This window comes from Narcine bancroftii, chromosome 12 (assembly GCF_036971445.1).
Source record: "Narcine bancroftii isolate sNarBan1 chromosome 12, sNarBan1.hap1, whole genome shotgun sequence".
NCBI lineage: Eukaryota > Metazoa > Chordata > Chondrichthyes > Torpediniformes > Narcinidae > Narcine > Narcine bancroftii.
Window position 1 is genome coordinate 55,358,301 of NC_091480.1, and position 25,591 is coordinate 55,383,891.

The window sequence follows — 25,591 nt, forward strand, 5'->3', positions numbered from 1 at the left end:
AGTTGTTTCAGTTGCTTCTTTTCCTGGGGTGAAGATGAGCCAAATTATCATCCAAATTCTGCAAAATACTCAAATTAGACAGAAGAACAATGTTTTGTTTGAAGTGACCCTCACAAGAGTCAGCTTGTACCATCTCATGAGCCCTAAACTCAGTTTTATCAACAACCAATACCACAGGTGAAGGCTGTTCCTTGCTTAAAAGGCAAATTCTCAAAATAAGGTTTTAACCTGTTCACATGGCAACTCTGCGTTTTACTTCTCTGATCAGGTGTCCTAACTACATAGTTGACTTCATTCACCTTTGACTCTATCTCGTACTGAAATTTTTGCCCCAAGGGGATTATAATTTGTTGGAAGCAGGATTAACACTTTATTTCCCCCCCCCAGTTTAAAAGTTCTCGCCCTATCTTTTTTTTAATCATACCAGACCTTCATTTTGCTTTGAAGTGTTTTCAAATTCTCAAGCTAATTTACAGACTTTCTGAAAATGATCTTTGAAACATAATCTAACAAATTCAACTGCACATCCTCATTAACCCATTGTTCCTTCAACAACAGTAAACTTGATAGCCAAACACCAGCTCAAAAGGGCTAAAGCCTATGATTCTTGTACAGACTCCCTCACTGCAAACAAAAGCAAATGATTCCTCATCCCAGTCCTTCTCATTCTCAAAACAATAGGTCATCATAGGTTTTGAGGGTCAAATGGAACCTCTCCAAGTCCCCTTGAGATTTTGGATGATATGCAGATGATGTGATTTGGTTAGCTCCTAATTTATAAACTATCTGCTGAAACCGCCCCGACATGAAATTACTTCTCTGGACTGATTGAATCTCTTTCGGCTAACCAATGAAAGTGAAAACTTTTATTACAGCTTTTGACACAGTTTTGGCTTTAATACGTCTTCTGGAAACTTGGAGGCTGTAGACATGACAGTTAACAAATACTGATTCCTATTTTGTCTTGGGCAATGGGCCAACTTTAGAAAAGGGTTCGTCAAAAGCAGCAGTAGGTTGTAAAGGAGCCACTGGGGGAACCTGATTGAGTTTACCCACAACCTGACAAATGTGACATTTCTGGGAAAATGTCACAACATCATTTCTTAAACTAGGCCAATAAAATTGTTTCATAATCTTATACGTAGTTTTCCTTACCCCAAGATAACCACTCAAAGGCATTCTATGGGCCAAAGTTAAAATGTCATCCTTATCAGCTTTATGAACTACATTGTGGTGAACAATTGTCCATTCTTCACTGGCAGAGATTTCAGGTGGTCTCCACATCCTCATCAACATGCCTTCCTTGAAATAACATCCAACTGTCATTTTCTTAATTTCATCATCAAAGAGAGCATTATCTCTCACTTCAGTAAGATTAGGGTCTCTGTTCTGCTCCGCTATAAACTCTTTTTGGGATAACAACAAATCCTTACACTTGGGTTTAACAACAACTCTGGTCCAATAAAGAAGGAGGTAAGGTCTTTGGCTGATTACTGTTTTGCAGTATCACAGATTCTGGTCCCTTTTAAATCAGTCTGCACAGCACTTGCAAATTTTTTTTTGCCATAGCTCGAGTCACTGCACAGTCTTTGTCTCAAATTCCTGAATTTCTGCCTATAAGCTCTGGAACCAATTCATCAGCCTTAAACATGGCTTGCTTCACAATCAGCAGCATGTTGGGTTGTTAGGGAAGAGTAAGCCTGTAACATGAGGGACCAATGGTCTTTTTGCCACTTTAAACACTCAGCAACTTTTTCAGAATGCTGGAAGTATTTGTCATTCTCAGCCTCGTCAAATGAAGGAACTAACCTAACCTCCCTCCTGGTCATAAACCTCTCACTAGTACCAGAAGGTGGAACTCTGTCTTTCATCTTTTTCTTAAACTGTTTCTCTGCATCAATTCTCCTTTGCTTGCCTGCTTCTTCCAATCTGTGTATTTCTAACTCAGACCGCCTTTGTTCTCTCTCCTCCACCTCAAATCTAAATATTTCCCTCATTGTTTATTTCATTCAGAATTAAGACCTGAGTTTCAGATTGAACAAAATCACTTAAAATATTTGTATTCAACTGTATCAAGTCATATAGTTGATGAGTGTGCTCCTACACTGTTACCGGGTGATGCATTCTGTATATTGACACAGCAACAAAAAAATATTTGTCAATATCTCCAAGTGATGTGGCTCTGTGTAACTATTGTGCCTTGTCCTGGGGTTTACATTTCTGAACATTTCATTGCAAAAGTTTGGAATTAGATGAAATTAAAAACCAATGTAATTTTTTTTATTATTCCAGATCCATGCACAAGAACTTTGAAAACCGATTAATGGAGTGGCCTCCTTCATCGTAAATAAAACCAATCTACTCCAAAGGGAATCTCAGTACCATTATTATTCTGTAACATTTAACCAGCAATCATGAGGCTATTTTTTAGGAAACGATTTGGTCCAGTGAAACTTGCTATGGTCAGTATAATATTTGTGATATTTTTATTCATACTCCAAAGGGATGTTGTCAAACAGAGCCCAAAGGATGAATCCTGGTTAAAGGACTTGACAGGCAGGAAAGACAGAATGCTGGGAATTATGTTTGGAGCAGTGAATAATATCCGCGATTCAATGCCCAAGTTTCAGATCATTGCTCCAGATCGAGACCAAGAGGTTGTTGATGACAGCAAGAACTGTTTCCCAGTATTTTATACTGCAGCGGAACTGAAGATCTTCCTTCCTCGCCCTCCTGAGGATCCCAACACACCTGGTGCCAATGCAAAGGCCTTTCATACAGACAATCTCTCCCCGGAACAACAGAAGGAGAAAGAGCGTGGTTTTGAAAAGCATTGTTTTAATGCTTATGCCAGTGACCGAATTTCCTTGCACAGAAGTCTTGGACCAGACACGCGACCTCCAGAGTAGGATATTTCATATTTCTAAGGTTGAGTTTTTGTGGCAAGGATGGTGTTCGATTAAAAGTTTGTGCTCAGCACTGCTAAAATACTGATGCTGGGAAATGGAAAACTTTTCTCAATTCGGGAGCCCAGTTTCAACTCTGAGGAAGTGCAGAAAAAAAAATTACTTGGTCTATTATCTTAAGGTATCCTTTAATTCAAAATAACTTTTCCTGTACCATTATTCTTGTAGCCCTGGGTACAATTTCCATTTCATTGTCAAGTAGGGATTACAGCAAATGATCAGTTCTGACCAAGGAGGTTATCCTTGAGGCCAATGGATGGGTAAAATTTAATCTTATTAGCTTGGACTGACAAGTGGAAACTTCTGATGGATGCAGCTTCCCTTCTGGGGAAATGCTTGGACATCTCTCTGAGAAGGTAGCCTTTTTTTTCCCCCAAAAGCTGTGAAGCCAGAATTCCAGTCAAATTTTCAAAATCTTGTTTCTGGTTGTTTTAATCTTGTATTCCTCAAAATCTGTCCTATCTTGAAAAAGTGGCAACTGTTTTCTTCAATCCATGCTGCATGTTTTTTCAAGAGCAACTCAATATTTGCTCTCAGTTGCTTTATTTAAGCATTCTGTACATCAATCTCTCTCTTTGGTTTGCATTGTACAGGTGTATTGAACAGAGATTCAGGCGTTGCCCTCCTCTACCTTCAACCAGTGTGATTATCGTGTTCCACAATGAAGCCTGGTCCACTTTGCTGAGGACGGTGTACAGTGTGATGCATACTTCCCCAGCCATACTCCTGAAAGAAATCCTCTTGGTGGATGATGCCAGCACTGATGGTGAGTTTTTATTTACTGGAGACTTGTGCACAGGATCAGAACATAGGATTTTATTTTGAAAAAATTTGAGTATTAATCTTGAGTTGATTTGTTCATATCTGGTCAGTAATAGTCCTATGAAAATATATGCCTGATAATTAAACCCCATCAGATCATGGCACTAACAGTTTCAGCAGTGGGTTAGTGGTTAAATGGTATAGATTTGAGCCATCCGAATCAAGGAATTCCACTCATGACTCTTTGCCCTCCTATCTGTTGATCTTATCAGGTTCCTCTTGCCTCAGCTTCAGTTTAGTGGGGGGGGGGAAAGAAAGTTGATGTCTTTTTTTTAAAATCCAACTCCTCTGTGAAAATCCTCATGAATCTGCATTGCAATATTTTCCATTGTGTTTATGTCCTTGCTCTAGCGTGGTGTCCAAGTCTCCAGCTACAGTTTGCAGTGCAAATTCAAGTTTATTATCACATATCCAAAGGTGTAGAGATAAATACAAGCTGGTTGGTGTCGGTTATTGATCATGCTTCCTTGTATGGAGCCCATGGAGTCTGCTTATTTTGTGACTGCAGCCACTTCAGTTCTTTCCTAATCCTCTTCTGTTTTTAAAATTTTAACAACTTGGCATTGCTCTTTTTTTTGTTCTTTCTCTCTAAATGTTTTTGGACTTTTCAAGTATTCAAGGGAATACTTGAGAGACTAAATCAAAGAAGCAATTTGGGTTGGAAGACTTTGTTTCTGCTTCTCTTCCCCCCACTTCCTGAGTTCCTGTTACTGATCACAGCTGCAAAAAAAGTGGAAGTTTTGTTCTATTTTTCATCATTGTCATCATCAGGCCTTAACGAGCATAACATTTGCCACATGGACTGTTCTGCAGTGAGGCCTTAATCATTACCACAACATTTGAGTTTCAGGTACCGGAACCACAGAGCATTGGAATGCTCTGCTTTAAACTTGTTCTTTGCATGTCCTGTCCTCTCAATTTTGCCACTGTCCCCTCAAGCCCCAGACATAAACCTACCTCCCCCTCCACCCCACTGTTTTGTGGTAAACCTATCCAGCCTGGAGCAGTAGTTGGGATATTTCCATATGGTTTTGAGATGGACATTGTTTCTGAGTGTAAATAAAATACTGGACCCAGCATTTTGCAAAAAGACCGATGTTGTGCAAAATGCCGGGTCCAGTATTTTATTTAAAGTCAACAACCTTTTCATTGAGCTTTGCATTCTACTTGCACGAGGTGAAGAACAAGGGTCGTACAGCATCATTGATCAGGAAATTGGGGAGAAATCCCCTGCACCTCCTCAAAATAATACATTTTTCCTTTTACATCCATTTTCTAGCCCCACTTGGCATCTAAAATTAAGCTCCAGTAATTTCACAGTTTAAACAATAAAAGCCAGATTCTTCCCCCTTTGGAGTTTAGATAAAGCTGCACTTTGATCTCTAGAGCGAAGAGAAGTGATTTGCTTTTGGTTAGTTAACGTTCTATTGATCTCCTGCTCCTCCCCCTGACCCAGCTGCCTTCCTATTCACTTGGCAAAAAACAGACATGTCTTACAATTTTAAATCTTGTACTTGTGTAGAAATTTTGTTACACAAAATACTGTGGATGGTTGAAACTTGTTGCAGCCAAATTATTTTGTACAGTCCATGATGCAAGTGTACAGTGGTTGTGGAAATTTGAGGTGGAAAAAACACTCTTTTCAATATTGTGTACCATTGGTTGGATAACCATACCAAAGAAAATTTTCTGTTTCCAAATCCATTTCATTCCTAATCATTTTAATGAAAGAAGGGCAAGTTTGTATTTGTATAACAACCTTTGTGTGTTCTCTGCACACTTCACAACCAATGATGATTTTTTCATTGTTATAAGACACAGAGCCAGTCCCTACAAACAGCAATGTGATAATGGCTATAGTAGCTGCTCTAATGTGTTTGTTTAAAGATGAATGTTGATCAGGAAATTGGGGGGGGGGGGGAGGGGTGCAGGAAAAGTTGAGTGAAGTAACTCCCCCTGTTCTGCTCTTCAAGATAATGCCGTTGATTCTTTTGCACCCACCTGGAAGTTGTGTCCAAATTATTCTCATTATTTAATCCTTTTAGCCTCTGTTTCATTTTTGTGACCACTTAAATTTGAACGACATCATTTCCCCTTTTACCAACACCCACCCACTCAGTCTAATCGCATCTCTCTTATCTTGCATAACCCTTCCAAGAATTGGAGGTGGTGGTATTGTGGGGGAGGGAGTGATGAGTAGATTGGCCAATTTAATGGTTGTAACCCTTGCCAAACAAGTGATGCAGAATCTGTTTATGGTGAAACTGTCTTCTTTATTTTAAATTTTTGATAAGGTTAAATACTCACAGTCCTGGAAAAAATTCAATTTTATTGTCCAGCTGATTCCTATTAATTACACAAATCATTCCTAAGCGAGTTGAAAATGCTTCACTAATGTTTATGTGCAACATGGTTGTCATTGAGTCACTTGCATTTTAACCACACCATTGGATAAATTTTAATTTAATTTAAATTTAGACATACAGCACGGTAACAGACCATTTTGACCCAAAAGCCTGTGTCACCCAATTGGCTTACAGCCTTCGTTTTGAAAGGCGGGAAGAAACCGGAGGTTCCAGGGAAAACCCACACAGACATGGGGAAGAACGTATAAACTCCTTACGGACAGCGTGGGATTCAAACCCTGTCCCTAGCACTGTAACAGCATTGTACTAATTGTAAATCGACTGTATAGCTTGCTTACATTGTGAAAATTAATATTTTCCTCTCATCCCTGTATATATCTGATCATTATTGCATGTCTGTGATTTAAATGTACACATTTAATAGTCCAGCTGCTCTTCATTTTAATTGTGATATTTTACTCTACTACAGAATTGGTCAATATTGTAAACTACAGTTCTGTGACATGAATAAATTGTTCTGTATTGAAACAAAATTCATCCTGATTTTCCCCCCTCCCACCAGACGCTTTAAAAGAACAATTGGATGAATATGTAAAGCAGTTCCGGATAGTGAAAGTCGTTCGACAGGTGGAAAGGAAAGGGTTAATAACTGCAAGGCTCTTGGGTGCGAGTGAGGCCATGGGAGAAGTACTTACCTTTCTTGATGCCCACTGTAAGTATATTCTCTCTGATGTTAATTGAGCAATTTTATGCAAACTTTGTTCTTTGCCCAGTGGATAAAGGTGTGGCAAATGGGAAAAGGTGTAATTTTCAAATTTGGCAGGAGAAACTTTAAAAAAAAAAAATCAAAATGGTGAGAGATTACAAAGTTCTGATATGCAGAGGGTGTGATTCACTGAGGGATAGTTCGCAGGTGAGTTGTTAGGAAAGCTAATGAAATGTTGTTTATTGCTGAGGAGTTGAATGCAAAAGTAGCAAAGTTAAGCTTCCGTTATGCAAGGCATTCTGTGAGGCCCATCTGGAGTCCTGTGTCCAATATTGGCCTCCTTGGAGAGGACATGTGTTGGAAGCAGTTTGGTAAAGATTTACTTGACAAATACCTGGAATGGGTGGTCTTTTTTGTCAAGAAGCTTAGAATAGGCTGCGTTTGTATCTGTTGGAGTTAAGAAGATTGAAACTTGACAAGGTCCTGATGGGGTTAGTGGGCAGTTGAAAAGTCCCACTAGGCCCTGTGCCACCTATTTTTCTACCCCCCCCCCAAGTTGCAGGTAAAAGTATTTTGGCATAAATCACCCAGTGCCAACTGGTGGGTGTAGCAGCAAGTGATAACAAATGGGATCTATTATCCTATCACTTTTTCCAGTTGATAAATTTGAGGATTAAAATCTTGTTTCATATAAACTAGGAGGTAAGGTGCCAGATGCAGTTGTGGGATACCTGCAAGGTTGTATAGGTTACAAGGAGAAAATGAATTGATGGTAAGTCTGGGTATTTGAGTTGTGAAATCTACAGATTGGACAAAGCAGCCACGATAAAGATTTGAGGAGTGGGAAGCAGCATATTCAAAATCGAGTCTATATGCCAAAAGCTTTGGATTTTCAACATGCAGATGTAATGAGGTGCAAGAGAGGATTGTAAGGTACATTTCAGATATTTCTTCACTAATCCAAAAAGTCACCACTTTCCTTGCCCATCCTTTAGGAGATAACAAGTTGGTGATTTCTTACATTGTGCTTGGGGCAGTGAAAGATGTTTATGTAAATACATTTTTTGGTAACTTTGTCTCCTTTTCCCAAAATCAGAGGTAACAACATTGCCACTCCTCTCCCCTCCCCACCCCTCTGAACTTGTGTGATCGATTCCAAATCTCCATGGTATGTCAGAGAGCTGAGGGGTTGACCAATGAACTACTTGCGACCCATACAACTTATGACTGTCTGTACATTTATTTCTATTTATTTATTTAGACATAAAGCACGGTAACAGGTCATTTCAGCATACGAGACTGTGCCGCCCAAACGACCGGGGTGGGGGAAACTATACATTTTTCAAAATAAAGAAAAAAAAATGTAAATATAAAAATTGTGTCAGGTCCTAGGGATCCAGGGGCTGTTTATTTTGATGGACCAACATGGTAGCACCCACAGGCCCAGAGGGCGCCGAGATTCCACTGCCACCGAATGTGTTCTATTTTCAGGACATGAAGGCAGTGGCAGACCCGGTTTTCAAGGTGGGGAAAGTGAGTGTAGGTCAGGTGGTGGTGGGCAATAGGTCTTTCCAGTGCCGGGCAGGCTGGGCTGTGGATGAAGTGCTGCGGCTCCAGTATAAGAATGTGTCGGCCCGGAGTAACATACAACCGATGCATCCATCTCAAGATCCGACCGGTCAGTCAGAACGGAACTTGAAAGTATGTTGGGGACCATCTGTATCTCCCAGGGAGGACGTGTTTTCCAACAGTTTACCAAACCCCAGGTGTTTGTTCCTTTGTTGGTTGGGCATTGTTTTGTACCATTTTTTAAAAAAAAAACAAATTTTAAAAAATCCTCAAATTAGAAATTGGAAAATGGAACCAGATTACAGTTAAATTTACTTCAAAATTTGTTCAAATAAAACCCATTAAAAGGAATTGCTAATATTGAGATGTGTGTGGAATTTTTTTTTCTATTGAGTTAAAAATTAAATTCTGGTCAGGGTCTTTTGAATATATTAACTTTATCATTCCCAAGGAGCTCTCAAATTTGGAATGCGATTTGGGTGGACGTCACAGTTGTTTAAATGGTGTTAATTCATTTCACTGTTACTAGGAAGTGCTCTGAGCCAGAAATCCATTCTAGTCACAGATCTAGGGCACTGCTGCTAACATGGGTCTTTTCAGTAAAATAAAATTGCTGGATGTGTTAAGAATTGAATGAAGAACTGGGTAATGTCAATGCGAAGGAGCTGTATAGAAACTAAAATCAAGATCAGAGCCTGTCTGGGTCACCATCAGCTGCTGAAATGTGTGGGGTGGGGGGATGGGGGGGGTGGGGGGAGAAATGAGGAACTAACTGTAGAAGGGCAGAAATTATTGAGCAACGTCGAAAGGAACTTTGTCCAGGAAGTGAGACTGAAGGAAAAGTTGGGGTTATGGAGAAAACCGTTTCTATCAATAACAAGACTTGAAAGGTGGACTCGACAAATATGAAATAAAAACGGTATTGCTGAAAATACTCCAGTCAGATAGCATCTGTGGATGGAGAAACTGAGTTAATGTTTCAGAATAAAACCACCATTAGCCTATTTTATTTGTGGTACAGTTCCACGATTTGGCTTGTCAGCAAATGCTGCTTTCTGGAAATGGAGGAAAAAAATCAGAAGCAGGGAAAATTCTTTTCGTTGATCTAAAATCCTGTCTTCTCATCTTTCTCAAATATTTAGGCGAGTGCTTTGGTGGATGGTTAGAACCTTTGCTGGGAAGAATAGCTGAAAACTACACTGCTGTGGTGAGCCCTGACATCACTACCATTGATCTCAATACCTTTGAGGTATCCAAACCAGTCCAATATGAAAGACATCACAACCGGGGTAATTTTGACTGGAGTTTGTCATTTGGCTGGGAGGCTCTTCCATCTCATGAAATCGAAAGAAGAAAAGATGAAACCTATCCCATCAAGTGAGTGTCTTGTGTGTTTGGTAGTTTGATTTAAATCTTGAGTGAAAAATGGACTGTTCCACTCAAGGACTGATAACCTGTAAAATTGTTAGAGGACAGTGTGAGCCATTTCCCCTATTGCTGACTCCTTACTGCACAATTTATTCCCCATTTATTCCTCTGCTTTTTTGCATAGTCCTGTAAATTATTTTCCTCCTGTGTCCATTCAAATGGCTTTGTTTCCAACATCCTTTTATGACAGCCAGTCCAACTTGTAATCATTCATCAGTAAAAACATCCTTGTATCCCCCACTGTCTTTCGTCTTTGAATCTGTCCCATGGCCTTCAAAAAAAACTGTTGATGAGAATAGCTTTCCTCTCAAGTAATGCTATATTGAAGCCAGTCATGATCTTGTACACCTCCATCAAATCTCTTCTGAACCTTCTTTGCTCAGAGGAGCACAACACCAATGTTTCCAGTCTAACCTGCTAACTGAATCTGGCAAGTCTCTTTGGGTTCTTCACAACCTTCTGATGATATGGTCATCAATGTACTTGGTTGTGGTGTAATAAAAGTTCGACATAATTTCCTTTTTCTACCTGATGAAACCCAGTAGCCACATGTATTTCTAAACATCCTCACAACCTGTCCTGTCACTTTAGAACAGGCATTTGATCTACATTTCCCTCCTTTATTCTTTCTGTCAAAACATACCACTTGTCTGCATTAAATTTCATTTGCCACTAGTCTGCCTATCCTCTTGCAGCCCCACTCTTTAGTTCATTGCTAATCGTCAGCTCCTGGCTGCCCTATGGGCATGACATCCTACCCTGCCAGCAATGCAAAACTCTGCAGAACAGTGTCATCAGTGACAGTAGAATCCAAAGGTGAAAGAAGACTCTGCAAACTAATTGTACCGATAGGGCAGCACTGGTTCTCTTGGACATAAAAGGCACTCTTGCACATTAAAATGCTGTCATTATTATCATGTGAGCCTGCATCACTCGCACAAGAAGCCACACTTTAGTGGAGTCAATGCCCTTTTATTCACTGTGGCAGAAAAACTGATGACTCGCTATCAAAAGTGAGATCTTTTAAAACTGTTTATATTATTTTTGAACAGTTGGGCATGAAGAATGGTGATTTTTTTTTTTTGGCAAGGTACTCTGGATGATGGGTTGGGGTACCTGTGAATATTGAACAGTCAGTCAGGAAAATACCAGTGCCAATGAGGTGGTGGGGAGGGGTGTGTGTGGAGAGACTGACAAATGACAATGCAGAAGAAAAGTCCTTAAATACTCCTAACGTTGCCCTGTAAGTTGTTTCGAATCTACACTTCAAAGTGGTCGCTGAGAACACCAGCTATATGACCTCCTCATGGGTCTGTGGTTGAAGCTTGCCTGACTCTTGAACTCTGGTTTTCCATCGTTTTTTAGTAAATGGTTGGTGTATTGACACTTGTTCCCACCCATACCTCACAGAATCGGTCTTTTATTTGTATTCAATGTTTTAATTGTATATTTTTCTCTAAAACCTATCTTTCCTCTTTTTGACCATGAGACAACTGTCTTTATTATAATTGTATGTAATCCAAAAAGGATGGCTTTCCCATAGAGTTGATTTATAATCTGATTCCAAATGAATATGAAAACCAAAGACACTAAAGCAAAGGATTGTTTTGGACAGGAAGTGTGAGGAGGACATTGGACCATCCATGACCTTGAGGACGAATTCTGTGTGATATACCTTGTTTCAATGTAACACGCTCCAGTTGGGAAGGTCAAAGCTAACATGATGGGAAAATGTATTGGGAGATGTGAATGGGTTTGGGAGGGTGGCACTGAGATCACCAAACCCCTTCAGGAGCTGGCAATGAGATGCACGTGTTCGTGAGCCTTTGATATCATTGGGCATCCTTGCCTGGTGTGACTGCAACAAACCTCAATAATCTCTTTGAGGAACATGATGCAATCATTTCATTTCCTGTGCTTGAAAGATATGGCCAAAAGTGACACCGTGGGTGTTCCTTTTGTTCCCTGGAACTTTGATTCCAAGAATAATCCTTTAATTAGTTGAAGTCATGTTCTTGCTGACCCTGAATTTGCCAGAAAATCACATCATTGTGTAATGATGCATTAACATCTTGCACGACTTGTAAAATTAGGAAATAATAGATGAGGTCATTTGCACCATTCTGCTCTTGCCCTCAGCAACTTGGGTCACCAAAGCTTTCAATGTTGATTGCTAATTATTATGTACTGCAGTTGACTTTAAAATGTATGGTAATGATTGGACTCTTGAGAAGACATGAGTAGAGCCTTTAAATCAACAGTTGTGAAAGAGTTTTTCCTTTTCCTACCAACCTTGCAATGTAAAATCCTCTTTGTTTGAATATCATTCATTGCTGGACTTTCACCCCTGCGATATGATAGGAAGATGGAGGAAAGCATTGCTGCAATGCCCTACACACTGCATATTCCCTGAAGGGAAATTGGGCATCCTACTTCAAGCCCCACAGCAACTGTGTGAACTAATTGTGCCAATCCTCATGCCCCACCACCAGCATAAAAGATGTAAAAATTATGGCAAGATGAGAATCTATGGTCTACTTCCCAAAGGGTCTTGCCAGAAGCAATGAAAGTCGCATCATTTCATTTCTTTGGCTTCCACTCTGATGCTGAAGACCTCTGTAAAACCAATGAGCTACAGAAACTGAATCCACAGCTGCCTTCCATTACAATGAGTTGTGAAGAGATTGGTTGACCAATGTCTGCAGGACTGCTGGGGTGCTAGAGGTACCATCAGTGAGAGTTATGATACTGAGGAATCCGTTATCAAGCCAATGGCCTGCCTTTGTACACGATGCAATCTATCAAACAAATCTGTAACACCAACCATTAAAAAATATTTGTTCCTGCTTTATTTTAAGATTGTTTTGATCAGTTGTTCTTTTTGGCTTTTGATCTTCCCGGTAGCATACGTGTGACATACCGACTTCAGCTGTTTTTTTTTTGTTGTCATTTACTAAATATGTTAATTGTTTGCAGTGCCAAATTGTGATCCTGGATCTTGTCATTGGAGAAGTGCTCACAATGCTTTTTTCCCTTTCACCATCCACAACTTATTTATTTGTGAAAGGGCAAGATGGATAGAACCTGCAACATTTCTGTGGGTATAAGAAGGGGCAATGAAGAATTTTTTTTCTGCCTTTCATAAAGTTTATTTTGGGGGAAAAAAAAGCCACTCAAAGTTAGCATTCTGAAGTTGCAGCTTACCCACCTTTTTATGCTGCAGCTCCATTTGAATCGTGGCATTTCTGCTTTAAGTGTGTCGTTAACTATGAGGAGTACGTGACTGGCTGCAGCGTGCACGTGACCCCTGAGTCATTACCAAGCTTGTAACACTCCAAGTGGTTGACAATCCGGCATATTACAGCGCAAATAGCGTGCCACGTGAACCAAGAGCGCGAATGCCCTATGACACCATGAATTGTCAAAACATAGTTATGCAGCAAATTCATGGCCACATTACTTTCTCTCCAAGAATGTGATGTAACAATTTTCTTTCGAACTGCAATTTCTTCAAGACTTCTTGTCTGGAGATTACAGCAGCTGGGTGAATGACTTTTAAATATAAGCTTTTCAATCCACTATCAGGAGACCAATTTTGAAATTGAAGAGTGCTTAAAGAATCAGTTAACCCAAAGGTCATGTGATGTGATATAACAAACACGAGTGACATTAATCATTGGTCTTGCACCTTTCTCTTTTAGGATTGTTTTGATCGGCTTTAATTTGGACAATGTTTTGATCCCCTCTGTTTGGCATATCAACCTGCCACTAGATAAATGGCTACACTGAATGCTGGGTAGAACAATCCATAAAGGTCCAAAACCTGAACTGAAAACAAACTAAGGAGCAACTCTGAATTGATCCCAGTGGATGCTAATAGGCAGTCTTGCTCTAGGCCCTACTGCATCACCCAGATACTTCCAAAGCTTGTCCGAGAGTCCAGGGCAGTGGTTTTCAAACTAGAGAACTACTGCTCTAGACCCAATTGTTACTGAAAAATTTTGCTTGAGAAAAATTGTCATTGGTACATAATAAATCAGTTAGATATGATTAAAACAGTGGTTTTCAAACCTTTTTCTTTCCACCCACATCCCACCTTAAGCAATCCCTATGCCAAAGTGCTCTATAATTAGTAAGGAATTGCTTAAGGTGGGATGTGAGTTTAGGGGGGCAGTTTGAAAACCACTGGTCTAGGGCAAGCTTTGGGAATATATTGGTGATGCAATAATGAATGGAGGTCCATAGTCAAGGTAGATAAGAGGGACCTATACCCGAGATGAATGACAATGCATGCAAAGAGGAACAGGATTACTCTCTAAAATCAATTTTTTTAAAAAAGCAAGCCAAAATCAACTAGATTATGTTTGTTGAGATGTTGCTCTTCACATAAACAAATTTATAACGATCTCTGATCATTCACTAGATTTGTAACAGAGAGAGAGAGCCAGTCAGCAGCTTGTTAGAATTGCAGAGAAAGTAGTTATATTTCGATAAATATCAAGAGTGGAGGTAACCCTGATTCAGCTTAACTGAAGCACAGATACTGGATGAATATCATTATGTTCATTATTGTATTCTTTAGAAACCCATGAGGCCCACATGTAACCAAACCCAACAGAGGAAACTGGAAAGCTGAATGTTTTCACAAAGCTTACCCTGTTGTGACTGAAAATGCTCTCTCTCTCTCTCTCTCTCTCTCTCTCTCTCTCTCTCTCGTTTCATGTAAAGGACAATCAATGGTCTTTTTCAAATACAAAGGGACTTTACTACCTAGGGTTTGAATGCAACATCACCAGTTTAGGGAAACTACTTGGAAGTAGAGTTAAGATGATCATTTTGCTTCTATCACGAGTAGAGACGATTTTGTTTTTCTGTTTTCAGAAATGCCACAAGGTTTTTCCCTACTATTTCCATCCAAGTGACAGGTGCTCAGTCTGACAAAAGGCTTTGTTTTGGGCTGACAAAAGACACCTGAGCTATGGACATTCCCTGTATAAATCCATAGGCTGCTTCAGGAATTGGCTTTTGGAAAGTATTAAGTTATGATTGGCACATGCCTTTGATTTGCCACCACAACTACTTATTTGAACGTGGTAAGGTGTGTATGGATTCCTGGAAATGTGCCCACATTAACTTCGTGCCCACATCAACTTCATGCCACTTATGCTTGTGGATCCAGAGATTATAATAACAGTTTAGAACTGGCTTCATTCATGTCTAAATTCTGAAACCAATGGCACGGTTGACAGCAGAAAAATGTATTGCATCAACAGGAATTCCAAGAAAGCTACAGTAAGCATTGTGGGTGTACCGTCAGACTGCTGCAGTTCAAGTATTCAGCTCACGGTCATCTCAGGACATCTGGGGCCTTGAGAAATAATTAATCACAGTACACCATGTTAAGGCTGATGAAATGGTCACCCAATTCTGGCTGAATGGATGCAGTGAATCTGCTCCCACTTGAAGTAACATTTCAACTGTTTAAAAATAGCACAAATGTTGTGGGTCATCTCTTTTTAAGCAGGAGTGTCTCGCCTATAGAGCTTCAATTAGGAGCAAAATAAAACTATGCAATCTCTGCGGCCAATAGATTTGATCTTTAGTTTGTTTTCAGGACTCCCACGTTTGCTGGTGGCCTCTTTGCGATCTCCAAAGCTTACTTTGAACTGATTGGAACATACGACAACCAGATGGAGATATGGGGAGGAGAGAATGTGGAAATGTCATTCAGGGTAAATGCAAATGCTTACATTTATAATGGTCACGCCTTGGTTGTGTGTGTTGGATTTTGAATATGAATGAGACCTTATGGCCTCCGCTGCAAAGGCACTGCCTGTTATTGCAAGTGGCGTCCAGGAGTGGGCTTGGTTTGCTGATCACCACCAGGACACCAGCTGAACATGTCAATTTGTCTGTTTTTTTTCTGGGCCAATGAGAATAAAATAAATATCTTCCAGTGTTTTTACTTTTTGATGAAGTGAATGAGTATTTGGGAACACCAGGATCAGACTTGGCTCTGATGTTCTCCACAAGCAAAGACAAGCTTGTGCATGAAGCATTGATAAAAATGAAGTCCCAAAGAGTTTCCATAAAGGTACAGTCTGATAAGTTTGTGTGTACAAGAGGAGAACTGTGAGTTTAATCCCTTATTCATTTTAACATTCTGAGTCTTTGTGTTTAAAAACATCGACATACCCTAATTCCAGATTAATGTTGAATATCCTTCTGACCTTTTTGAAAGGACTTGTAGGTGTCATTTTGTATTGACTTATGACCAGATCAACATTTATAAATTGAAGTGAGGAAGCCCAGCTTCATTTATGGCTCTTTTTATCAAAAAAACCCTTTTTGATCAGGTTGGGTTGGATTTGAGCCCAGGTTCAAAGCTTATAAAGTCTGGCTACAAATACCTGTCGTACTCGCGTTCAAAATTCTTGTATATATTTTTAAAAATTGAAAAATTGAGCAGAAGTGTGTTATCTGTAATCAGCGGTTCCTATCCTTTTTGAATTAATTGCCCATTAATATGAACCACTCCTGGCATTGACTTTTACTGGTTTTATAAAAGATGCATTGTGACTTCAGCCATGAATATATTTGCTCAAATCCTAGCAAGGTAGTTACCATGCTTTTAACATCTAAAATGAATACAGATAATCTTTATGGAGACAAAAAAATGTCTAATGACAGTTTCTGCTCATTAGCATCATTCTCACCTTTTAGAGTCATGAAATTGTGGGCTTGATCTTTTAATCTAGGCTGATACAGCATTTGAGTTGATGCTTTAAGTGAAACATTACATCTCTCAAAGATGTGTAAATAATGCTGTGGGACTTTAGAAAGAAGACCAGTACACTCCTCCAGTGTCCTGCCAACAAATATCCCTCAACCAATATCTAAAACGGATGACCTGATTGTTTACTTGATTTTAGGTGCATGCTTTGCGCAAATTGACTGCATTACAGTTTTGCCTATATTTCAGAAGGCCATCGTTGGCTGTGATGTGTTTTAGAATCTGGTGAAAGCATAAAAGATGCCACATAAATGCATTTACTTTTAAAAGACTTGTTGGAGAAGATGTAACTAAATTTGTATCTTCTTTTAAAGTCACTTCGACCTTAACCAGATAGATTTGTTAAAGATGGCTTGATAACAATACTATCAAATTAATGCTTGGTTATGCGGAAACCCTATGGCCACCAACTCAATTAATCATTTCTCTTTTGTTTTTTTCCAATTTGCCCCTGCCTTTACTCCACAACCTGAGGCAACTTCCTTGATTAAGCAATTGGCTTGCATTGCTCTCCCTTGCTTCTGTCTTGATTACTGCTCTGGGAAATGCCATTGGATGTATTTTCCACATTGAAGGCATCGCGTAAGCGTGGCGCAGTTAGCGCAACACTATTATAGCGCCAGCAACCAGGGTTTGAATCCAGTACTGTTTGTAAGCAGTTTGTATGTTCTTGTGTCTGTGCAAGTTTTCTCCGAGTGCTCCGGTTTCTTTCCACCCTCTAAAACATATGGGTTGTAGGTTCATTGAGTGGCACAGGCTCGTGGGCTAGAAGGGCCTGTTAATGTGCTGTATTTCTAAATTTAAAAAAAATCTTTGTTCCACCCCTCTCCTCCCCCCACCCCACATCCTGATGCTTTATAGGTATACATCAATTTCTTAATTGGATCCTAGCTATTGCTTCATCCCATTCTGTTTTTTTTTAAACATTTCTGTTTTAATCCCTCCATCAATCATGTGTAGTCCATCTTTAAGTCTTGCATTAAATAGAGTGAGAACAGCTCTGAACTTCATTTCTGGGCAATGTTTGCTGTTAATTATAGTGGGCTCAATTTCCTGGAGACAATATTTAAATAGCTAAGCTCTATTTTGGAAGCTCTATGGAGGAGAAATGCAAGGGCATGTCAGTTGTATCATATTTCCTTATGATAGCAGCCCATCACACCCATTATCACCAATTTAATCCTCTGTCGATATGATGTTTAGAAGAGGAATTGTATCAATACCTTTTGAATTAAAGATTCAATTCCTTGTACTCTGATGTACTTGGATTGGGTGAGAGTCAAAGCATGGAAATGGGGCCAAAGTTGCATCCACACTGGCCAGGTTGCCTACTTGAGCTAGTTTATGGGGATAACATCAACCTCCCTGCTTGCATCAATCTCTTGGTCATCTTTTTTAAAAAAAACACAGCCAAAATGTGAGGCGAGGTTTCCCATATACAAAGCCATGCTTACCTTCCAAATGCCGATAGATCTGGTTTCTCAGTATCCCCTGCAGTTCCCAGGATTCTCCCTATACCCTTGAATAAAGGCACAGCATTTGTCACCCTCCAGTTTTCCAGCACCTAATGATGGTGCTAATATCTCTGCCAGGACCCCTTCAATTTCTTCCTTAGATTCCTAATAATGTCATAGGACATACTTGATCAAACCCCTAGGATTTATAGTTGAGAAATACTCATTGTTGATCTTCAAAGAGTCCTATTCTCTCCCTACCTATTCTTTTGCCCTTAATATTCTTGAATATCTTGTGATTGTCCTTTACTTCATCTGCCAGAGCTCTCATGATTTTCCTCAGGCTTCAAGCATACTCCTCAAGAAATTAACTTGATCTTAACTGTCTTATCTTGTCCAAGAGGTGAAGACAATTGTATGTATATATTTCCAGTAGAATTAATTGCTTAAGCCATATCTGGCAAGTTTTAAAAAAATATTTTGCAGGCTTTCTTTTAATATAGGGTGTGCTTTTGTTATGTAAACACTCATGTAAACACTATTATATTTGAAAAATAATTATTTTTGGTAACCTCACTTCAAATTACTTAAAAGTACATTCATTGTCCAGACTGGTTGGTACATAAGGGAAGAAAAGTGAAGGTGAGGCAAGATGAACCAGAAGGTGGCGCAGTAATACAGTGAGAGTTGCTCTTTCTTTATTGAATTCAACTGCATTGTTGTGTTTTGGATTTTTAAAATGATATTGGGTGTTAATGAGTTGAATGGATGTCTGTTGGGTAAAATTGGCAAGGATTGAATCTTTTGGGATACTCCAGGTCCATGTGCAGGAGATTTAACAACAAAATGCTGTAAACACTAGTATGTCAGACCTGGTTGATTATCTAGGGAACGTAACCAGGTGCATTGATGATTTAGTGCAGTATATGTGTGTTTTTCAAATGGGATGTTCAACCAAGGCTCCATGTATATCAGGTGGGTGTAAAGGATCCCCTAGCACTTGAGAGTTGGGGATAAGACCATAAGACATGGGAGAAGAAATAGGCTCTTCACCCAATCAAGTCTGCCCTGCCATTTAATCATGAGCTGATCCATTTTCCCACTCCTTTCTCTGAGCAAGTATTTCTCCCTCAAACCAACGTCACTAGAAATGTTGTCAGGTCAGACCTCTGTTTCAAATTGAATACCTTTTTAAAATTTGGACAGTGAGGCTGCAAATGTAGGTTTTGAGTTGGGATGAGGAAGTTAGAGAAAGAACAGTTGGAGATGAGTAAATGAAATTAGTACATGAAACTAGCAATCTTGGATGAATCAAACAGCATAATTAAAATGAAATGTATTGGTGTAAGAACTGTACATGATGAAGTTCTGATGACGTTCCAGTCCTCAAAACTGTCTGAATCAGTAATTCTTCAAGTCCATTCCTTCTGAATGCATTGTCTTCAATCACTATTCAAACGAGAATATATATTTAAGATGGATACTAGATTACCATGATCTCATATTAACAAACATAATATCCATTCTTAAGCGAAGTATGTCTTTGGGATTTCATTTTTAAATGACAAAAAGTTATTATGTGTTCTCTGTTTTCTCTGCAAAGTCAGAGAAACTGATTAATGAATGTGAATTATGAAGGTAATTCTGTGTTTAAATCACATTTAATGTTCACCATTGGTTAATCCCATCTGTCCTTTTTTTTTCTTTTAGGTCTGGCAATGCGGTGGGCAGTTGGAGATCATTCCATGCTCAGTGGTGGGCCACGTGTTCCGTACCAAGAGCCCACACAGCTTCCCAAAGGGTGTGCAGGTAATTGCCCGCAACCAAGTGCGCCTGGCTGAAGTCTGGATGGACCATTACAAGGAGCTGTTTTACAGGAGGAACCAGCAGGCAGAGATTATGGCCCAGGAGGTGGGTGATACAGATGTAGTTATTCTTCCAAATCCTGTCAGCTTTTTCAAGTTTATTGTCATCTGATTGCACAAGTACGATCTGAAGAAATAGTGTTCTCCGGTCCTCTGCAAAAACAAGCAAACACACAACCAGACGTAATGCACATGCAGAGAACCAATACATATTGCAGGATAAGTGTTCATATTTACAAATAAATAAATATTGCTTCATGACTGAGTCTCGGATGGTTAGTGTGAGTAGTGTTCCTTTGATCGTTCATCATTCTCACTGCTTGTGGGAAGAAGCTGTTCCTCAGTCTGGTGGTGCTGGCTCTGATGCTCCCACATTGTAGAGACTGGACGCAGACTGGGAGATTGATTTGTTGAGCACCTTGGCTCTGTCTGCCGCAATAGTGTGGATCTCCCAGTGGCCACCCATTTCAAATCTCCATCCCATTTCCTTGTTCACATGTATGTCCATGGTCTCATGCACTGCCAGACTGAGATCACCAGTAAATTGGAGGAACAATACCTCATCTTCCAACTGGGCACTCTACAACTAGATGACATTAATATAGACTTCTCTGGCTTTTGTTTAAACCCCCCCCCCCCCCCCTTCCCCGTGGTCTCTCCATTCCCTGTCTCCTTTCACACAAACATGATAAATTCTTAACTGTTCCTTATCACATCCAATTCCTACACCATTCTGAGACTTCCTGCTTCTGGCTTATTCCTCGAAGAGCAGCTCAGGCCTGAAATGTCAGCAATATATCTTTGTCTCCTATAGATGCTGAAAAGACTGAATTCTTCCAGCATTTCGGTGTGCTTTTCTGGTACTCCTGTATATTTTTCCCAATGGGAGCAGCTGAAAGATGCTGTACGTGGGATGGAAAGGGTCCTCAATGATTTTGCATGACCTCTTCAGACAATGATCTCTGGTCAATCACATCAATGAGGGAGACTCCAGTGATTCTCTCTGCCACTCTTCTGATTCATTTCTCTGTAGCAACTGTACCACACTGTGATGCAGCCGGCCAGGATGCTCTTGATAGAGCTCCTGTAGAAAGTTGACGTAATGATGGGCGGAAGTCTTGCCTGCTTCAGTCTTCTCAGGAAGTGCACCTTCCTGACAAGTGAGGAGATGTGTGTCCATGATAGTCATTAGTCCAAGGAACTTGGTGCTCTACACTTTCTCCACTCTAGAGATGTTGATGTGTAGTGGAGGGTGGTCGTTCCTGGTCCTCCTGAAGTTAACGATCATCTCCTTCATCTTGTCCACATTGAGACTCTGGTTGTTGCTCTTGCACCATGCCACGAGATTTTCCACCTCCTCTCTGTAGTGCAACTCATTGCTGTTGTTGAAGCCCAACTACTGTTGTGTCAACTGCAAACTTGATGACACTGTTGGAGCTAGATCTGGTGATGCAGTCATGGGTCAGTAATGTGAACAGGAGCGGCTGAGCACACAGCCTTGAGGTGCACGAGTGTTCAGTGTAACGGTGCTCAATGTTCCATTACTGACCCAGACAGACTGTGGTCTTTCCGTTAGGAAGTCCAGAATCCAGTTACTGAGAGGGGTGTTGAGTCCCAGTGAGGATAGTTTCTCCACCAGCCTCTGTGGAATGATCCTATTAAATGCCGAGCTGACAGCAATGAACAGCTACCTGGCGTATGAGGCGTCATTGTCCGGGTGGATCAGTACGGAGTGAAGAGACCTGGTTATAGCATCGTCTGTGGAACAGTTTGTTCTATAGGCAAATTGAAATGGGTCCAGTGTATCTGGGAGGTGTGGTTTGATGTATTCCATCTCCAGACGCTTGAAGTATTTCATAATGGGGAGGTCAGTGCCACAGGGCGGTAGTCATTGAGGCCTGTTATTCGTTTTATTTTTTTTCCCCTCCTACTTGATTAATAGGGTTTTTTACTCTGAGCAGCCCATGTTTTTTGCCTTCCAGATTCTGTTGCAGTCCAAAAATCAAACTTTAACACCCCCCCCACCCCCCCAATTTTAAAGAGCTAAATTAGAGCTGACGTTTTTCCAACAGGACATTAAATATATACATCAGTTGAATGCAAAGGATCCCACCACTTGTTAGAAGTTGAGCAGGATGGAACACTATTTATCCCTCAAATCATGGAGATGAAATTGACAGTATAAAGCTTAAACAATGTAGACTGAAGAAGTCATTTTCTGCATGATCAGCAGATGCAGGGGTTGGTGAAGGGTGTTAGCGATTTCCTGACTGAGGGTGGGGGTGTAGCAGGCAGTATGGATGGGAAAGGTCAAGGTGCCTCACCTGTTGCTGACATATTACTGAATTTACAACCATCTCACAATGGCCAACACTCCCAGTACTGAGACATGTTTACATTGAGCTGGCTATGTTGAGCAAGCCATGTCGTTTTCATGCCTAACACCAGACTCCATAAACAGACTCTTTTCTGAGCTCTGTCATGGGAAGAGATTACCAGGTGAAGGAAGGAAAGAATCAAAATTTTGTGTTAAAGCAGGGGTGGTGGGGTGTCACGTGATGCAACAGAGCTAGGCCCGAGAGCTCTCCAAGAGAATTCAAATTAAAGACCTTAACGCCCAAGCTTGTCTTTAAATTAGTTGGACAGCCATAATATGAGCAGGAGATGAAAAAACAAGCAAGGTGATTTAGTCAATTATCAAAACTCGACATCTGCAGAAGGAACCATCCCAGGAACGGACCATCGAGAAATCAGCAAAATGGCAGCCGCACAAGAGCGACAACTAAAAGAAGGCGACTCACTTTTCCTCCTCCAGGAGATGAGGAAAGATGATGAAGCTATTTCTAACCAATTGGATTCTAAAACAATAGAAATTAACCAATCTATCTCAGGATTCAATTTATGTTGGATAAGTTGAGCTCCTGTATCACTGAGGCGGAGGAACTTATTGGGGTGGCAGAGATTGGCAAAGATGAACTTTTCCCTTGACAAATTAAGGAAAGAAAATGACCTTTTAAATGAGGAAAATTGACAGTTGAAAAATTACAGCCAATATAATATGCGTATCGTTAATCTTCAAGAAGGCTGTGAGGGAAATTACCCTGTAAAATTTTTTTACCAACTGGATCCCAGACACCATGGGACAAGAACATTTTAATGAGCCTATAATAACAGATGAGCGCATCAAGCTCTTACACCCTGTCCACCTGCAGACCAGAGACCGAGACATGTCCTGATACATTTGCTTAAGTATCAAGACTGTGAAAAACATCTTGTGCATTTCCATGCGGCGGCCCCATCACATATCATCATAAACCTGAGCTATTTTTCTGACTTGAGTGCTAACGTAATGAAGCGCAGGAGGGAGTTTCTTCAAATTAAGAAGGAACTTCAATCTAAGGACATTCCATTTGCCTAACTTCATCCTGTAACATTGAGAATCACACTCCCAGATGCAGAAGATTCTTTAAAACGCCTGTGTGGCTTGCCAGGAGGAAATTAAATAACAGATAAAGGCAGGCGGAGGAAAATCGGACAGGCAATCATTTTTTATGAGCTGCCGTGGATATGTTTTAAAATGTTGTCACATTTTCAATTTGCATTTGATAGACGAGTTCCAATTTAAACCAATTAATTTATATAGTAGCTAATTTTTATAGTAACTTTTTTTGAGTTGGGTGTTTTCAAAATTCATTGTTTCATTCAAAATTGAATATTTTTATACAATAGCTTATGTTTTCAGATAAGCGCCCAAAATGTTTACAAATCAATCAGATCTACAAAGAAGTCATAAAACTTTGGTACATGTATACAACTATCATAGATGCATAAGATAGTGAAATTTGTCAGGTTTAATGTGAATGGGCTAAATGAACAAGTTAAAAGGAAGAGAGTTTTGGTACACTTGGGAGGGAAAAATGCAAACTGATATTGCTTTTATGCAAGAAACCCACCTTGCTATACAGGAGCATAAGAAACTAAGGAGAGAATGGGTAGGACATGTACTATTGTCATCTTTTAATTCCAAAGCCGGGGGGGGGGGGGGGGGGCGGTTAGCCATCTTGATAAACAAAAACACGCTGGTAACAATTGGAGAAACTCTTTTAAAGGTTCAATTTGTATTCTGAGAAGCTACCAAATTGGTAAAGCAAAGACAACATTGGAGGAATATATGTCAAAGGATCTGAAATGTATACTAAAAGATCATCTGCAGATAAAAATACTTTGTGAATTCCACTCCTTGATTAATTTCCTGACTGTCATTGGAATCCCAAAGTGCTATTGCTTGGGGTTCCAAAGCTAAATTAAATAATAAAGAGCTACAAGGTCAACCCTGTCTAGTTCCTTGAAATAACCTAAAAAGTTAAGATTTTTGATTATTTGTAATTACAGCAGTGGCTAGAGCTTGATAAATCAAATTAATCCAAGAGATAAAACCAGGGCCAAAATTAAATCTTTTCAAAGCTTCAAACATATTTCCATTCAACTCTATCAAAAGCCTTTTCTGCATCTAATGACACTACACATTCTGGAGTTCTAAGCATGGAGAATAAATTATATTAATTATTAATGTGTGAATATTGATTCTTTATAAATCCTGTTTGGTCTATAGAGATAATCTGAGGAAGAATATCCATTAATCTATTAGCTAAAATTTTGGAAAGAATTTTAGAGTCAACATTCATTAACAATATTGATCAAGAGGAAGCACAATCTGAAATGTCAATTTCCTTAATTCCTTTTTAAAATGTCTGTAGCAAGGTTCTAAAAAGATTAGAATCACTAAATATCTTACAAAGTTGGGGGGGGGGGGTGGTAAGTATATTAGCTGAACATTTAAAAAGCTCAGTGGTATAACCATCTGGACCTGGCATTTTACCAGACTGAAGGGAAGAAATTGCTTTAAAAATTTCTAGCTCTGAAATTGGAGCTTCCAATAAAAGTTGATAATTAGGAGAAATTTTAGGGATAGACAACCGTTGCAGGAATATATCCATTGAAACAGAATTGTCGGGGGGCGCGGCAAGATGGCGTAGGGAACAGACGTGCCTTCCAGACCTCTCCTGACTCTGATTTATTGTTTTGTCTTTAAGTGCCCATTAAAGTTTATAAATAATAAGAGGTGTTGGATTAGTGCCTAATGGTTTATATGCAAAAAAAAAGGTAAAAGAAAATATCAACAGACTGTTAAAAAACTACATTTTCCGAAATTGTCTGAGCCTACTTGTTTACAAGAAGTCAGGTCTCAACGCAGAATGGATCCAGAGGAGGACGTGCAGAGTTCGGCATTGAAGCTTCGTTTTAAGCTGGTGAGGCTCTCTGAAGGTCGCACTCAACAGCTTTCAGAACAAGGGGCTGGACGGGTGCCAGTGTTTTGCACGGTGGCCACTGCAGGTGTTGTTGCTGAGGCTTTGACAGTTGAATCAGCTGGGGCGCCACCAGCTGGAGAGTTAAAGAGTTGTCATTCGACTGCTATAGTGGTGGCGCTGCAAAATGCATCTTCAATTACAACGGTTTTTCCAGACATCGATTCAGTGAAGATGATTAAAGAGATTTGGCTTAAAGATAACCCTGATCTTCAGTCTCCTGGCATTGCTGGGGGGACTTTGAGAGGGATTTTTA

At 39.9% G+C, this 25,591-nt stretch overlaps 1 protein-coding gene and 1 long non-coding RNA gene across 12 annotated transcripts in view; one reads left to right on the forward strand and one right to left on the reverse strand.

Moving 5' to 3' along the window:
• LOC138747023 (polypeptide N-acetylgalactosaminyltransferase 6-like) overlaps positions 1-25,591 on the forward strand; it is a 187,742-nt gene that overhangs the window by 94,444 nt on the left and 67,707 nt on the right. For 8 of the 10 annotated variants that reach the window (XM_069905863.1, XM_069905862.1, XM_069905865.1 and 5 more), the window contains 6 exons: positions 2,293-2,905; positions 3,560-3,732; positions 6,717-6,866; positions 9,572-9,806; positions 15,472-15,589; positions 19,815-20,015. In XM_069905863.1, the coding sequence (XP_069761964.1) occupies positions 2,415-2,905; positions 3,560-3,732; positions 6,717-6,866; positions 9,572-9,806; positions 15,472-15,589; positions 19,815-20,015 (1,368 nt within the window). In that variant the 5' untranslated portion in view covers positions 2,293-2,414. Of the gene's footprint in view, positions 1-2,292; positions 2,906-3,559; positions 3,733-6,716; positions 6,867-9,571; positions 9,807-15,471; positions 15,590-19,814; positions 20,016-25,591 lie in introns of those variants that run through there. The other 2 variants (XM_069905871.1, XM_069905870.1) reach the window with 2 other exon arrangements.
• The window catches only part of LOC138747026 (uncharacterized), a 76,787-nt gene continuing 69,808 nt past the window's right edge, over positions 18,613-25,591 (reverse strand). Inside the window, exon 7 of one of the 2 annotated variants that reach the window (XR_011347258.1) lies at positions 18,613-19,553. This is a non-coding gene — a long non-coding RNA (uncharacterized lncRNA). Of the gene's footprint in view, positions 19,554-19,592; positions 20,123-25,591 lie in introns of those variants that run through there. The other variant, XR_011347254.1, reaches the window with a different exon arrangement.